Source organism: Prionailurus viverrinus, chromosome B3 (assembly GCF_022837055.1).
Source record: "Prionailurus viverrinus isolate Anna chromosome B3, UM_Priviv_1.0, whole genome shotgun sequence".
Lineage (NCBI taxonomy): Eukaryota > Metazoa > Chordata > Mammalia > Carnivora > Felidae > Prionailurus > Prionailurus viverrinus.
This window is the reverse complement of record NC_062566.1, coordinates 116,419,316-116,436,715: the sequence shown is the minus strand read 5'-3', so window position 1 is coordinate 116,436,715 and position 17,400 is coordinate 116,419,316. Positions and strand designations below refer to the sequence as shown.

Below are 17,400 nucleotides of genomic sequence, written 5' to 3'. Positions count from 1 at the left end.
TGTAGGCTCAATCATTGGCTTTGCTATAACTGCAGCAGTGTTCAGTTGACGCAAGGTTAGAGTCCTGATTCAAACAGGAGGAGGCAGGCAAACACTAAAGGAAAGAGCATGGCAATCACACAGACTTAGGTTTGAGTCCTGATTCAGCCATCTGCCATTTGTGTGACCTTAGCACAGTCATCTTTCCTTCCAGCTTCTATTTGCTTCATCTGTAAAAAATAAGTATCCACATCATAGGGTTAAAGGAATAATGCTTATAAAGTTCTTAGCACAGTGCCTGGTGCAAAATAGACATTCAGTTAATGTCAGCTGCTTTATTCTGAAGGGCAGTGTGGTACTCCCAATAAAAATGAAACATGGAAGAGCAAGAGTTTCAAAAAGAATATAAAAAAACTGGGACGCTTGGGTGGCTCATTCGGTTAAGCGTCCGACTCTCGATTTTGGCTCAGGTCACTATCTCAAGGTTCATGAGGTCTAGCATACACTGTCAGCACAGAGCCTGCTTGGGATTCTCTCTCTCTCTGCCCCTCTTCCGCTCACCTGTGTGCACTCTCTCAAAATAATAAATAAACATTTAAAAAATAAATATTTAAAAATAAAACAATATAGAAACCAGCAAAATACAGAAGAGAAATTCTTTTCAACTTAGCAGGGATGTGGTAAGTACCTAGCTAGTGTGAGGGTGCTGAATTAGCTGATGGATTAGAAAGAACTGCCATCACATAGATTATAACTCAATAAGAAATAAGAGATGAAAAATCACTATAATGGGTTTACTCTACAGAGAGACTAATAAGGGGCTAAAGGAGCATGCAGAATGGAAAGATGACTTCTGGCTGGGGCAGCAGTGGGTTCTGCATTCATTTATTTATTCAAAAATGTATTGAGTGCACACCATATACCAAGCTGAAAAAAAAATTGGTGAAAACATGGACACAGTCCCCATCTTGAACCAAGACACTTCCAGTCCAATAGCATGAGCACATTTCCTGAGTACTACCCATGAGTCAGGTTCTGAGGCAGCAAAGGACACTGCCCCCAAAGGGCCCACCATCTGTTGAAGGAGACAGCTATCTGGACATGCACAGTGTGATGAGTGAAGTGGCATGTATATGAGTGAAGGGGCACCTGTTTGGAAACGTCATGAGAAAGACGTGGCCGCCAACTGACCTGTGAGCTGGCTCCGGGAACTCAGAAGCTTCTCAGCCCCTCCTCCCCTGTCCTTGGAATGTGGGCTCCACTTGCTGTTAGCGCTCCTAGAGCCTGCTCCAGGGACATGGCCTTGAGATGATGATGTTGTGTTGAAAACACCTGCATGGTATATATAGCTGAGCCCAGTTAGCGACTCTTTATAAGCTTTTAAGATCTGGTGGGCAGGTGCGGGGAGCCATTCGTCTTGCTGCCCAAAACAAGCCTCCTATGTAAGTTCCCTCTGCTATTATTAAAATTGCCACCTACCCACCTCGAGTGGTCTGCCTCCTTCTTTAGTCTCTCCCTGCCCTCTGAGTACAGGGGCTGCTTTCAGATTATACCAGGAAAGGCTTGAGAACCAACAGCAGCTATGTGGAGCCTGGACAAATGCATAAGGTTAGACATGGTAACAGGGGAACATTTCCCGTGAGAAGATGGCAAAACCTAAGGCGTGGAGACTAACAAATTCTGAGTGACTTGCACGAGAACATGTGTCATGGGCGAGGACAGGCCGGGGAAGTAGCCCGGAGCCAGATTCTAAATAAAGGCTTTGAATAACATTTAATAGCTGGGGCTCCACACTGTAGATAACAGAAAGCCCCCTCGAGATTCTTGGGCAAAGGAGTATTATCATCAGACTTGTGATTCCAGAAGATTCCTTTACAGCCAAGACCAGGGTGGGCAGGAGACCCTTTGGGAGGTAACTGCAGCTGTCCAGTTGAGATAATTAAGGGCTTAAGCAGGACAGCAGATGTGAAAGTGAAACAGAGAAGACATATATGAGACATTATGGAGTCAGAATCAGCAAGAATTGGCAATTGCCTGGATGTACAGAGAATGAAGACGCAAACAGAGACAGTGATAAATCAAAGGCTCCATACCTAAATGCCAAGAAATGCAGTGTCACCAATACAGAGAGAAAAAAGGGAAAGAACAAATAGGTTTTTGAATACTGAATACTTCTTTGAATATTTTCAAAATATGTTTACAATACGTTGAGTATTTTGGGTGCTGGTAGGTGTTGTGTGGAAACCAATTTGTCAATAAATTATATTTAAAAAAAAACACATGTTGCAAATGGAATCTAGTTTTCAGGGGAAAGAGGAGGATGAGCTCTTAGAGGAAGAACTAAAGGGCTGGAGAAGCTAAGAAACGTTTTCAGGTAGGAGGTGGTCAATAATAGTGCCACATGCTGAGGGAGAAGAAGGATTAAAAATAGGTGACCAAGATTGGCAATCCAAGGTCATTAGCAATCTCTGAGAGAGAGCTGGACAAAATGTAAGAGATAAGGTCAGACTGTAAGAGTAAGTGTGGAGGGGAAGGGGTCAGGGACCTGGGCAGCAAGGGCATGTTACTAAAAAAAAATTTTTTTAATGTTTATTTATTTTTGAGAAAGAGAGAGAGAGAGAGAGAGAGACAGAGAGAGAGAGAGCGAGCTGGGGAGGATCAGAGAGAAGGAGACACAGAATCCAAAGCAGGCTTAAGGTTCTGAGCTGTCAGCAGAGAGCCCGACATAGGGCTCAAACCACAGACTGTGAGATCATGACCTGAGCCAAAGTCAGATACTTCACCGACTGAGCCACCCAGGTGCCCCAAGGGCATGTTATTTTAAAACAAGATGGCAGTACAGGGAAGACAAGAGCTTGTGGGGGTTGGGGGTGGCAGGGTGAAAGAAAGGTTACTAGAACAAGAGACCACAGAGTAGGCTAAGGAACTAAGGAAAACTGGGGCTGAAAGCCTTGAGAGACACAGAGGAGCTAGGGAATTAAATAGGATCAGTTGGAACTAGGTCCTAGAGCCGGGAGGCACAGGATCGAGGAGGAGAATTAGTCTCAGTACTAAAATTACCCCATTTTACAGAAAAGGAAATCAGGGCACAGGGATGTTAAGTAACTCGTCCAAGGTCTCACTGACTCAAGAACTCCTGCTTTTTCTATTTATCCTTTTCTGTTTCTAGAAATGGGAAAGAGTAATGTACACGATACAAAAAAGTGCAACTTTTTCTACCCAGAAAGAACACAGAACAAAAGGAGTTAGACTTGGAAAACAACCACCCAATCAGAACCCAAATGTACAGCAGTGCAAACGTGTCCAGGCACACTAAGGAGGCGGGGGGAGAGTGCCCAGTGGCCGGCGCCCAACCTTGTGATAAACTGGGTGCCATCCGCCTCGGTTCTGGAGAACATTCGTCATCATTTCAGAAATTTAGCTCTCTCTCTGCCAATTTCACCTTTAAATTGGAAACTTTGAAATTAAGATTCACTCAAGGTCTACTGTGGCAGCTGCTGAAGCAGAAGAAATGATAGAGAATTCCTTGATACATGAGTGACTGAGAGGAACAAGTAGCCAGTGGAAACCAAACATTCCACACCTCGGCATACACCCTTCTCCAGAACTGCTCTAGAAAAGTATCAGGGTCAGGAGCAAAAAATGAAAGAAATGGAATGGTTTTCTTTTCCACTCTCCATCTTCATGAAAAATGTGAGAAGCAGAAAGTGTCTCCTCCCTCCTATGTATCTGTCAGCACATTTCCAGGAGGCCTGGCCACATCCCGGGCACCGGCTGGCTGGGGAACAGAGACTGACACAGCACATTCGTTCGCCCCGGAGCCCTCGCCTGGGTGGTCTGCTCTTATTCCTTTGATTAAACTCCCAGGCTGGAGGAGCTGGAGCTGCTCCTAATGATAGCTGGTCCTGAAATCTCACACTCGCCCGCACAGAGAGGGCCAGTGCTCCCTCTGAGTCGCAGCCTCCCACTCCTCACCACAGAGCCGGGCTCCTTCGCCACAGTCTTCTGCTCACGAACAGCCGTAACCACAAAGGGCAACATGGGCGCAGAGAGCTGCAGGGCTAACGCACACGTCTCCCAGCACTGAGTGAGGTGGAGAAAGGGAGACTCAGGATCTCCTCCAGCGCCCTGTCAGCTACCGCAGCGCTCCCCCCACCCAGCAGGTGAAAGATGCTCCTAGAAAACCCTGCTTCCAGGGATGTACACTCTGGCTTCTAAAGAATCCCGTCCCCCAAAGATAATCAGCCTGCCAGGTGTCAAGGGAAAGAACTAAATTTGACCGGCTCTCTGCTCAGATGCATAAGGTACTTGCTGAATAACCATACGCTAAGGACACGTTATCTCTTTCCAGAATATTGAAAGCATACACATGCTGGCAAGCATTCTGAAGTGGCTACTGTGGCCACATCGTGGGGCAAGGAAAAGTCTGAGGTTCTTAGGTGTTCCTGGCTATAAATAAAGTTAAATCATAACAGAAGTAGTGAAAGTTGTTACGAGCTAATAAATAAGGTTCTGTTTCTAGCCATGCAAATCCATAAGAACTTAGCCTCTGATGTAAATCCTTGGTGCTACAGAGTTTTATGATCAAATTCTGGGGTTGTCGGAGTACTTTGCTTCTCTACTTTTGGCTAGCTCACTTTTCCTCGGCGTGGTCACCAGTGAGCAGGAAGGAAAAGGGGTGATGCTGCCCTGCCCTCCGATCTGCCCTCCTCCAGCTACCCGAGTGGTCCAGCTGAAAGGCAAAGCCGACTGGGTCTCTATGGCCCGTCACCTGTGAGATATAGAGAAGTTCCTTCACAGAGAAAGCTCTCCTCTAAATCAGCCCTTGTCTTCTCTTCCAGCTTCCATCCTAGCTGCTCTCTGCTGATTCCCTATCGTTCAATACCACTAACCGGCCTGCTGTTATACATACATACATACATACATACATACATGCATGCATGCATATATATACAAACATACATACATGCATGCATGCGTGCATATATACATGCATGCACGCTACCTTATGTTCTGAAACCTGTCCTCACCCTTCTTCTTCCACCCACATGTCCACCTTTAAGATTCAGTTTCAACACAATCTCTTCCAAGAAGGCTGCTCTGGCCTTCTCACTCCCATACACAGGCTGGGTTAGGTGTCACCTCTTTCGGTCGTACTGTTTATTCCCTAGAAATATCTCTGTCGTGCATTTTCCATGCTAGAACTCTCATGTGTTTATGTGGCTGTCACCCCTACCAGATTGTGAGTTATTTCATGCCAAGGACTATGTCTTATATCATCCCCGTGGCTTAGTACCAAAGTCCGGAACATTCCTAACAGCTTAATAAAATGTTTTTGAATGAATAAATTTAAAAAACCACATTTGAATTAAAAGTTTTATGAAGAATGCCACTAAAAGCTTTAATGGACTAGGTAGTTGAAATTACAGACAAAATAAAATGATTTTTCAAAAATGGACCCAAGGATTTCAATTTTCTATACTCATCTTCCAAAACACAAATAATTTAACATCGGTGTTCCTTATTTAGTAGTAGGTCTCTTAATACCTTACCCAAAAGAGCAAGGTAAACATACATCAGCTTATGGGAAATAATGAAAGTGACACTTGGGAGGAAAATTCATAGCTTTCAATATAGTGACAAACAAGAGGGAATGAAAATAAGTACCCAACTCAAGAAATTGGGAGGAAATAAAGCTAGAAAAAGCAGAAGGAAGAAAATTAGTAAAGACAAAACAAAACAATCAGAAAACATTAAGAAAGTATCAATCCTACTGGATAAAAAAAGAAAGAAAAAAGAAAAAAAGAAAAAAAACCCCACAAACACAAAATAGGAACTGGAAACAATCACAGGTAAAAAGCACTTACAGTGATTACCGAACACAAAGCTGCTTCTGCTGAAACAGCGTTGAAGGTTTCATGGTCCAAGTTGAGAGAGAAGGGCAGAGCTGCCCCCACTTTGGGTCTGCACCCCCCCCGCCCCCCAGTAAACACAAGAGCCAGAGCCCATACGAAGCCACTCTAATAAGTTATTATTTACTAGAAGAAGAATAAAAGAATTTTCCAAATTCCAAATTAAGGAATTGCTTTCTCTGAGGGGAAGGAGCCAGATAACATAATTGAGCTTTTCAACAACAAAGTTCATTTTGGTAACAGTACATTTTATCCAAAAACTTAACTTTTTGAAATCAAATTAAAAATCATTTATTCTTGGGGCGCCTGGGTGGCTCAGTCGGTTAAGCATGCGACTTCTACTTAGGTCATGATCTCACAGCTTGTGAGTTCAAGCCCCACGTCGGGCTCTGTGCTGACAGCTCAGAGCCTGGAGCCTGCTTCAGATTCTATGTCTCTGTCTCTCTCTCTCTGCCCCTCCCCGGCTCATGCTCTGTATGTCTGTCTGTCTCTCTCTCTTTCAAAAATAAACATTAAAAAAATTTTTTTTAAGTAATTTATTACTTGAAGCCTTTTATGGCTGAAATACCAGTATTTCCCAAATACATGGCATTTAGACTTTACAAAGAAGTTTTTGCATACTATCCTCAGGACCCTGTTGCATTCTCCCCAACAAATAAAGACCCTGAGGTTGAGAGAAGCTGAGTCAACTGTCCGAGGTCACACAGCTAGTCAGTGGCAGAAGACAGATCTTCAGATGGCTAGTCTAGTTCGCTTTCTACCACCCTACCCTGCTTATTACATACTACGGCCCCTCCCTCAGTACTGTACCAAGCACCAACCACCCTCTTACCAGACTTTAAAAGTTAAGACTGACATCTAATGGCAAGTTCAGATTCCTACGAGTAGGAGTCTGATGGACTTTGAATTCACTGGCACTGAAGTTCTCCTTAGATAAGAAAGATGGACTGAAGGAAATGATTTTCCAATTAGGATACAATCACCCTGGAGTCCACAGGATCAGAATCTTGCCATTTTGCAAGCTTCGTAGCTTACCAAATGACAGAAGTTGAAAATATGTAAACACTAATATTGGCTATGTTTCTTACTGTGACTGCAAAGAAAATTTCCTAATGCCTTGGTGCTTCTAGCTGCTCATTTATAAACTAGAAACATACACTCTTGTCAATGACCCGGTGAAAAAACGTGTAGCGGATCATTGGCCCTCTCCCTTCCTCATAGCCACTTCACGTTTCAAAGTTCCTTCCCATTCGACCATGGTCATGACATTCTAGTCCCTCTTCCCAGTGCTCCAACACTAAAATCTAACTCGCCAGCCCGTCAAGTCTCCGCACTGCCCTTGTAGGATCCTGTGTTCCTATTTCAAATCAGGCCTCCTCATCTGATCCCTTCAAACTAGTAGGGATTTTTAAAAGAAAATTCAGTACAGCCTCACACACTAGGATGAGGCTGAAGTAAAGCTAAACCTGACCTTTAATTTTGGTTCTCAATTTTATACAGAGAAACAGGGCGCCACCAGGGAGCAGTGTGTTGCCTACTTTTAACATGTGGTAGAAGTAATTTTCAGCTTCACTTTTTCTAGACTTGATTATCATCACAGAGTTGCCACTAATTAAGACTCGGATGCAACAGAGAGATAGCAAAATATTACCGTGGAGTTAAATCATAGTAATTTCTTTGGAGGACTTTGATACCGTTTTGCATTAAGGAAAGGGAGAAGATATGGCTTCCACTTCTGGTTAAATACCATGGGAATAATCAGCGAGGAGGGCAAAAACAATCCCAAAGTTCCTGTGAAAGTTTCATCTAACTTTATTGTGTTATAAGCTTATTATCATACATATAGCTTAAGGTCAAAATTCTGGTATCTACTTCCATCTATTCAGCTTTCTGAATGATCTTGATTATATCACTTCTTCCAGCCTCACTTTCCCCCATCTGTAAAATGGGGCGAATGACATGTGTTGACTAAAGGTGTGCTGGAATACTTTATTAACCAGTGCCCAGAACACGTCCTGAGATCATGAGATGAAAGGTGGTACAGTTGGAAAAAAAAAAAAAAAGAAAGAAAAAAAGTAAAAGGTAATGTTACGGCATTCTGGTAAAAAGATTTACAAGACTAGAACTCACTGGAAAATCATACCAAAGAAAGAAGTTATTTTTAAAGATCCTTTAAATGTGTATTTGACAGCTGAACGTTCAAGTCTGTTTATCCATGAAATGAGGACATCAGAGCTAGCAGCAGACTTAACTGTGGAATACCTGTAACAGAAGCTTATTTTCTTTACAGACGAAGAGAACACTTTCACTCTTCAGCTCACACCAACGCATCCTCCTTCAACAGGCATCAGCATATGGGAGACGAGCAAAGACAGGGAAGGACAGAGCGCCCTGTTGTTGATACAATCCTCGGAACCAAAGAGCTCTTCGGTCCCCCAACTGTCCGTACCTGCTGGGTGAGGAGACTGATGTGGGTGGATGGGGAATACTGCCTGGCCGCCTGCTTCTCAGCCAGCCGCTGGAGCTCAGCCGTAACCATACTTGGGTTGTACCGTTTGCTGGATGGAGAATCATCTTCTCCCTCTTTTTGTGTTTTAGCCACTCCCAAATGCAGCTTGTTTGGATGGCATGACCCTGCTAAAAAAAAAAAAAAAAAAAAAAAAAAAAAAAAGAGAGAGAGAGAGAAAAGTTTTTATCCACTTCGGACAAAAGCCCTGAAAAACTTAGGGTGATGACAAATAAATGTCAGCCAACAGATACTTGACTGAATCCCAAGGATCTTGACAACTTAAAGAGCAATAAACTATCTTTGAATGCTCACACGAATAAAACTAAATCCTTACCATGCACAAGAAACTTCTTACCGCCAAGTTGTTACAAGCATTTATTAACTATGTTTTTGTTTATTATGAAAGCTTCACACACACAAGATTTCATCACGGGCAGTGGGGAACAACCACTCCTAGAATTTACTAATCATAATGAATAAAAAAATGTAGTTTTAAAACTCATTATTTCTTGTTATGTGACTCTTCTGGTCGGTTGTCTGTAACAGCTACTGCCAAATTAGCCACAGTCCTTCTTACCAAGCTCAAAAGGGAAAACAGAAAAAAGCAAAACAGTGTATTTAGATATAAAAACAGCAATACTCTTAGAATTTCAAGTGACTCATTTTCCTTTCAGATTTAAATGCTCTTTTTCCAACTGTAATATCACAGAGTTCTATTATCTGGGAGCACTGAAATTCTGGTAAAAAGAAATTATTTAACATAAAATCAAGGTTCATATTTTCTCTATGATGGAAGTCACACATCTCACCAGAAAAATTTTTAAACCCAGGAAAGTAGAAACACTATAATGTGTTTCCTTTCTGTCCTTATATAACTGGGATCACTTGGTATACACAATCTGCTTTACAAAATCTGTAACTTTTCCATGTTGACTTTATTGTGAGATATAGAAAATATTATTTATAACAGATGTGTTGTTATAAAGAATACTATAATGAATGCTGTGAACTTACTATCCAACTCAAAACCACATTACCAATTAACGTGCAACAAGCCTGGGCTCCCTTGAGACATCCCTTACCTCCCTCCCCTTACCATTCATTCCCTTCCTTTTTAGAAGTATCTCTAATTATGTATTTGTGGGGTTTGTGTATGCATACTTAAATAAAATACTAGATAATTTTGCTTGGTTTTGTGCTCTACGAAAGTGGTATCTTGCTATCGTAGTTTCCTAGGATTTGCTCTTGTCATTCAATAGCATACTTTCAAGATTCATCTTTGCGAGGTATAGCTAACATTCCTTAACTTATCTGCTGCTTGGCAATCCATTTTGCAAACACACCACAACTTCTTTTTCTATTTCCCATCAATGGGTATTTTGGTTATTTCAAGCTTATTGCTATTATTTGCTATTTGCTATTATCAGTGCAGCGATGATCACTCTTGAAAACATTTCCTGGTGCACATGTGGAAGAACCTCTTTTATGCATATGCCTAAGAATGGGATTGTTGAATCACAGAGTATGTACATTTCCAAACTTATGTGATCATGCCAAAGTGGCATTTTTTACATTCCCACAAACAAAATATGAGAGTTCCTATTGATCCACATCCCCTCCGACACTTAGTATTATGAAATATCTTAATTCTTCCCACTTCCAAGGGGGTGAAAAATCTCTCACTGTAGTCTCCACTTGCATTCACTGATTGATAATGATGCCAAGCATGTGTTACCTCTTTTCTGATCCCACTGATCATTTTTCCATTTGGGTTCTCTAATTTCTTATTAATTTATGGGAGTTTTGTTTATGTTTTCACTTGTTTCGTATCATACGATCTTAAAGATGGTCTCCTTTATTTTGTCCTAGAAGTTTTAAGTTTTGCATCTGAAATTGATTTTACACATAGTATGACTCAGTGACCTAATTTCATTTTTTTCCTGTATTATTAACCAATTATCCCAGCACCACATATTGAGAAACCCCTCCCTTTCCCCTATGTACAACGCCATCTTGGTCATGTATCAAAGTTCCATCTATCTGTGTGACTGTCTCTAACTTCCTACTCTGTTCCGTTAGTCCATCTGCCTATACCTTTGCCAATACTACACTGTTTTAATTATCAGACCTTTATATAAGTCATAATAAGGTGTTCCTCCACCTTATTTTTCTTCCTTCATAGGTTCTCTCTATTCTTGCCGTTGAGAATAGGCTTGTCAAGTATACCAACACACCTGTTGAGGTTTGGGTTGGAAATGTATTGAATCTAGGAACCAATCTGATGAGAATGGAAATATTTATGACACTGATTCTTTCCATCCATGCACATAGTCTATTTAATCTATTTTATTTAGGTTTTCTCTAATGTCTCACAAAAAGCCTTACGAAATTTCCTTTCTTTCCGAAATGTATTCCTAAATGTATTGTTGTCTTGGTGGTGACAGTTACACAACAATGTGAATATATTTAATGCCACTGAACCGTATACTTAAAAATAGTCAAAAGGGAGGGCCCCTGGGTGGCTCAGTCAGTTAAGTGTCTGGTCTTTGGCTCAGGTCATGATCTCATGGTTCATGAGTTCAAGCCCCATGTTGGGCTCTGTGCTGACAGCTCAGAGTCTGGAGCCTGCTTCGGATGCTGTCTCTCCCTCTCTCTCTGACCCTCCCCTGCTCGTACTCTCTCTCTCTCTCGGTCTCAAAAATAAATAAACATTTAAAAAATATTAAAAAATAGTTAAAATGGTTAATTATATATACATTTAACCACAATACAAAAAGATTTGCTTTTTTAAAAAATTTTCCTTTAGAGAGTGGGAGAAGGGAAAGGGAGAGAGGGAGAGATGGGGAAAGAGGGAGAGGGAGAGGGAGAGGGAGAGAGAGAGAGAGAGGGAGAGAATGAATGAGAATCTTAGGCAGGCTCCACACTCAATGCAAAACCCCAACGCAGAGGTCGATCCTACAACCCTGGGATCATGACCTGGGCTGAAATCAAGAGTCAGAGTCTCAACTGACTGAGCCACCCAGGCACCCCTCAAAAACATGCTTTCTAGCTCTTTGTTGCTAATATATAGATAAAGCTATTGATTTTTAATATTGATCTTATAGCCATCATACTGCTAAAATAATTATTTCTAAAATGTATCTGTTGATTATTTTCCACTTCCTATGTAGACATAGACTAGTTTGCAAATAAACAAACTTTATTTCCTCCTTTTTGATCCTTATGCTTTTAATTTCTTTTCCTTATCTTACTATGCTGGTTCTGGTAAACCATTAAATAGAAGCAATGTTGGTGGGCATCCTTTTATGGCTCTTAACATTAAAAAGAATTCTTTCAACATTTCCCCTTTATGCTGATACCTTTTTTTTTTTTTTTTTTTTTTTTTTACGAGCGCACACATGAGCAGAGCAGAGGGAGAAAGAGAATCCCAAGGAGGCTCCGTGCTCAGCACAAAGCCCGATGTGGGGCTTGATCCCACGACCCTGGGATCATGATCTTAGCTGAAACTAAGAGTCAGATGCTCAACCGACTGAGCCACCCATGCACCCCTACACTGGTACCTCTTGTAGAGTTTTGGCAGATAGCCTTTTTCAGCTCAAGAGAGTTTTCTTCTCTTCCTAGTATGCTGAGAGTTTTATCACAAATGAGTGGAGAATTTTATCAAATTCTTTTTCTGCATCTACTAAGATGAATATGGTTCTCCTCCTTTAATTTGTTGATGCAAATGTCATTTATAGATTGTCTACTGCGGTTCTTAGATTTTCCTGTTGTTCCTTGGCTAAGCTTGTTTATGGTGTCCTGTCTCTTTCGTATGTTGCTGGATTTGGCTAGCTTACATTTTGATTAGAATTTTTGCATGTATGTTCATAAATGAAGCTTGTCTACAATTTCCCTATTACCATCCTCAACTGTTTTTTGTTATTAAGATTAAACTAGGCATACAGAATGAACTGAGGATGACTGTTTCTTTTCTCATTCTCGAGAAGAGCTGAAGACTGGAATTATCTGCCCCTTGAAAGATTATTACAACTTACTTATGAAATTACCTGGGCCTCAAATTTTCTTTGTGAGAATTTTTTTAACTATTGTTTCAATTATCTTGATACTTGGCTGTTGAGGCTTTCTTCATCTTTTAGTCAATTTTACATAAGTTACATCTTTGTGTTTGTCCATTTTGTATGTTTTCAATTTTATTGGAATAAAACAGTATTCGTTCTGTCACCAATGCAATATATGTACATTCTGTCGTTTTTCCATTCCTTATATTATTTATCCATGTCTTCTCTCTTTTCTTTATCAATCTCACCAGAACTCTGTCCATCTTCTTAAGGTTTCAAAGAATTTTTGGCTTCGATATTCTCTACTGTGCTTTATTTCTGAATTCTGTGATTTTTGCCCTTATCTTTATTATTTTTTAGATTTATGATGTTGTCTTTATAATGTCTAAAATTAAATATTTAGCACATTAATTTTCAGCCTTTCTTCTTTTCAAACATAAGTTTTAAGGCAGTAAATTTCCCTCTAAATACTGCCTTTCGTTGCCCTCCACAATTATGGACACACAATTTTCTGATTACCATTCAGTTCTAATACTTTGACATTTACCTCCACTATGATTTCTTCTTCGACACTTTTAATTTTTTTTTTTTAAGTTTTTATGTTAACTCCAGTTAACTAAACCCCAGTTCAGGTATACAATATATTGATTCAACACTTCCATGCAATACCTGGTGTTTGACTCTTAAATTTGAGGATTTGTTATATATTGTATTTTTTTGTTATCACCATTCAATTTAACGGCAATGTAGACAGAGAATGTGGCTCTGTGATACCAATTCTGTGAATTTTGTCTTATTTTATAATGTAGGACATGACTGGCTTTATGAATATATTATATGTTCTTTAGAAGGTGTTTTCTCTAATTATTGGGTACACAGTCCTCTGTGTGATCAATTGATAAAGTGTATCAACTTGTTTAAATGCTTTTCAAAATCAAATGCTGATTTAAAAAAATCTGTTTAGTCTATTAGTAACTGATAGAAGCACGGAAATTTCCCACTGAGACAAGGGGATTTGTAGGTTCCTCATGTATCAATCTTTTTAATATATTTAGATGTTATTTTATTAAGGGCATTTAGAACTGTTTTGCCTTTCAGCTGAACTAAATAAACTTTTGCCTTCTGTCTCATGTAACTACTCTCTGTATCTATAAGAAAATTGTATATCTTTTTTTTTTTTTTTTTTTTTTTTTTCAACGTTTATTTATTTTTGGGACAGAGAGAGATAGAGCATGAACGGGGGAGGGGCAGAGAGAGAGGGAGACACAGAATCGGAAACAGGCTCCAGGTTCTGAGCCATCAGCCCAGAGCCCGACGCGGGGCTCGAACTCACAGACCGCGAGATCGTGACCTGGCTGAAGTCGGACGCTTAACCGACTGCGCCACCCAGGCGCCCCTGTATATCTTTTTTTAAAATGTTTATTTTGAAGGGCGCCTTGGTGGCTCAGTCGGTTAAGCGACTAACTTCAGCGCAGGTCATGACCCGCATTTTGTGAGCTTGAGCCCCACGTTAGTCTCTGTGCTGACAGCTCGGAGCCTGGAGCCTGCTTCCGATTCTGTGTCTCCCTCTCTCTCTGCCCCTCCCCTGCTCGTGCTCTGTCTCTCTTTCTCTCTCTCAAAAATAAACATTTAAAAAATAAAATAAAATAAAATGTTTCTTTTGTGAGAGAGGCAGAAAGAGGGGAGAGGGAGATTCCCAAGCAGGCTCCGTGCTGTCAGTGCAGAGCCCGTCATGGGGCTCAAACTCACAAACCATGAGATCATGATCTGAGCCGAAATCAAGAGTCAGATGCTTAACCGACTGAGACACCCAGGTGCCCCAAGAAAATTTTTATCTTAAAGTCTATTTTAGCATATATAATATAGCTACACCACGTTTCTTCTGGTTGGTATTTACGTGGCATTTTGTTCTTCATCCTTTTACTTTCAACCATTCCTTGTTCTTCTTATCTTTAAGTGTTATCTTTCTGGTAAACAGAATATAGTTGGAATTTTAGAAAATTCAATATGACACTCTTCTAACAAGTCCAACCCATTTATATTTATTTGATTCTTGACATATTGGGACTTGGTTTACCATATTTTAAGTTTCATTTCTCTTGCTTTTTCTAAGCTGCTTGCTCAATCCATTTTTCTTCTTCCCATAGGTTTAGAATTTCCATAGTTTTACTCTTTTAGTGGTGACCTTTGAAATTTCATACTGTATATTTATCTTTAAAAAGACTAAAGTTAAATAATATCTTAATCTCATTCCCAAACTATTCAATAACCACAGAAAAATTTAACTCGAATCACTTCCAGGCTGTTATTGTCATTTACTATATTGTTGTCTACTACTACTTTAAGCCATTCAGAATGTTCTCTGACCACTGTGGAAATAAGCTAAAAGCCAATTACAAGAAGTAGAGAATGCCAACTATCTGAAAATTAAACAATATACTTATAAACAATCCATGAGTCAAAGCATAAATCACAACAGAAATTGAAAAATATTTTTGAACTGACTAGCTCCTTCTGTTCCCTATCCCTCTCTGGGAAAAGTGTAAAAAAGGAAGGTTTTTTTTTTTTGTTTGTTTGTTTTAAGTTTTGATAATACAGAGTATTGGAGACACTAATTTTGCTGAATTTCTCTCAAATGGGAGAAAACAGTTCAAACCAGACATTATTATTACTATTATTATTGATCTTAGAAGATTAAATCACAAGAACAACCACTCACAATTAGCACACACATACATGTATTCATAATTATGACTTATTAAAGTAGACATTTAATCTCTGATTCAAGCTGCATATTACAATATCCATTTCATTTGAAATCAGATACTAATTAAGAAATATAAATTGACTACTTGCAAAACATAGCTTAGCTGTAACTCATATTAACATGGATATTCCTAAAGTGTTTAAAAACTTGACCAATAGTAAGGTACTTCCCAAACTAATCTACAGATTCAACACAATCCTATCCAAATCCCATCTGCTTATTTTTGCAGAAATTGACAAGCTGATCCTAAAGTTCATATGAAAATGCAAGGGATCCAGAATAGTCTAAACAATATGGAAGAAAGCAACAAAGTTGGAAGAATCACTCTTGTTGATTTCAAAACTGACTACAATGCTACATAAACAAGGCAATCTGGTACTGGCATAAGACAGACATATAGAGCAGTGTAATAGAACTGAGACACCAGAAAGAAACCCTTACATTTACGATTAAATGACTTTTGACAAGGATGTCAAGGCAATTCAAAGGGAAATAACACTCTGTTTCAACAAACGGTGCTGGGACAACTGAATATACATATGCAAAAGAATACAGTTAGACCCTTATGCTGCATCATACACAAAAATTAAAGAAGACCTAAATGAAAAAAGACCTAAATGAAAGAGTCTAAACTATAAAATTCTTAGAAAAAAAACATACATATAAAACTTTGTGACCTTAGTTTAGGCAATAGTTTTTCAGATATGATACCAAAACATAAGCACAAAAGAAAAATAGGTGCATTAGATTTCATCAAAATTAAAAACTTTTGTGCTTCAAAACAATGAAAGGATGACCAACAGAATGGGAGAAAATATTTCAAAACCATGTATCTGACAAAGGACTTGTATCCAGAATACATGAAGAACATAACAATAAAAAACAAATGCCCCAATTTAAAAATGGGCAAAGAATTTGAATAGTTAGTTATCCAAAGAATACTGATGGCCCATAGGCCCATGAAAAGATGTTCATCATCACGTCATTAGTCATTAGGGAAATGCAAATGATAACCACACTGCTTACTTCAAACCAACTAGAATAGTGGGTCAAAAAAGACAGACAATAGTTTTAGTGATAGCAAGGAGGGGGAGAAATTGGAACTTTCCTGCACTGCTGGCAGCAAGATAGTGTAGTCACTTTGAAAAGTCTGGTAGTTCCTCAATAAAAGGAAGCATAAAGTCACTGTATGACCCAGTGATTCCACTATACACCCAAGAGAAATGAAAACATGGGTTCACACAAAAACTTGTACAAACGTTCACAGCAGCAATATTCATAATAGCCCATAAGGGAAAACAACCCAGACGTCCATCAACTGATAAATAAATGAACAAGGTAAGGTATATCCGCCCGATGGAATACTCTTCAGCCAACATTTCTACAAAGCAACGAAGTATTGATACATGCTACAACGTGAATGAACCCTGAAAACATTATAAGTGAAATAAGCCATTCACAAAACACCACTAACTGTACGATTCCACTTCTATAAAATGCCCAGAATAGGCAAATCCATAGAGACAGAAAATAGTTCAGTGGTTGCCAGGGCTGGGGGGAGGAGGAAACGGGCAGAGACTGCAAATAGGTAGGGGATCTCTTTGGGGATAATGAAAATGTTCTAAAACAAGACAGTGATGTTGGTTGCACAACTATGTAAATATACTAAAAACCACTGAGTTGCACACTTTCAAGTGGTAAATTTTATAGTATATGAATTATATCTCAATGAAACTATTATTAAAAATGGGGGGGAAACTTGACTGGTAATATGAGTCTACCTACTTCATTTAGAGTTAGATACCTTATTTTAAGAATTCTTTGGTTATTTTATTCTGGTCATATTTGACTTTAAATACACTGAAAAGGGGTGCCTGGGTGGCTCAGTTGGTTAAGCATCCGACTTTGACTTAGGTCATGATCTGGCAGTTCATGAGTTTGAGCCCCGCGTCGGGCTCTGTGCTGACAGCTCAGAGCCTGGAGCCTGCTTCAAATTCTGTCTCCCCCTCTCTCTGCCCCTCCCATGCTCATGCTCTGTCTCTGTCTCTTGATAATCAATAAACGTTAAAAAAAATTTTAATACACTGAAAAATAACTATCTGAATCATAAAGAATGCATATAGCACGCTTACAGGTCTTTGATGATCTGGGATGGAAAATCTCCTGACTAGACTA

At 39.6% G+C, this 17,400-nt stretch overlaps 1 protein-coding gene across 16 annotated transcripts in view; it reads right to left on the bottom strand.

The window, feature by feature from the left end:
* Positions 1-17,400, bottom strand: part of TTLL5 (tubulin tyrosine ligase like 5) — a 286,873-nt gene that overhangs the window by 149,201 nt on the left and 120,272 nt on the right. For 13 of the 16 annotated variants that reach the window (XR_007153248.1, XR_007153249.1, XM_047863906.1 and 10 more), the window contains one exon: positions 8,341-8,528. Coding sequence is in view for 14 of the 16 variants with exons in the window: in XM_047863906.1 (XP_047719862.1) it covers positions 8,341-8,528 (188 nt within the window). In the remaining 2 variants the exon portion in view is untranslated. The remainder of the gene's footprint in view (positions 1-8,340; positions 8,529-17,400) is intronic. The other 3 variants (XM_047863908.1, XM_047863914.1, XM_047863916.1) reach the window with 1 other exon arrangement.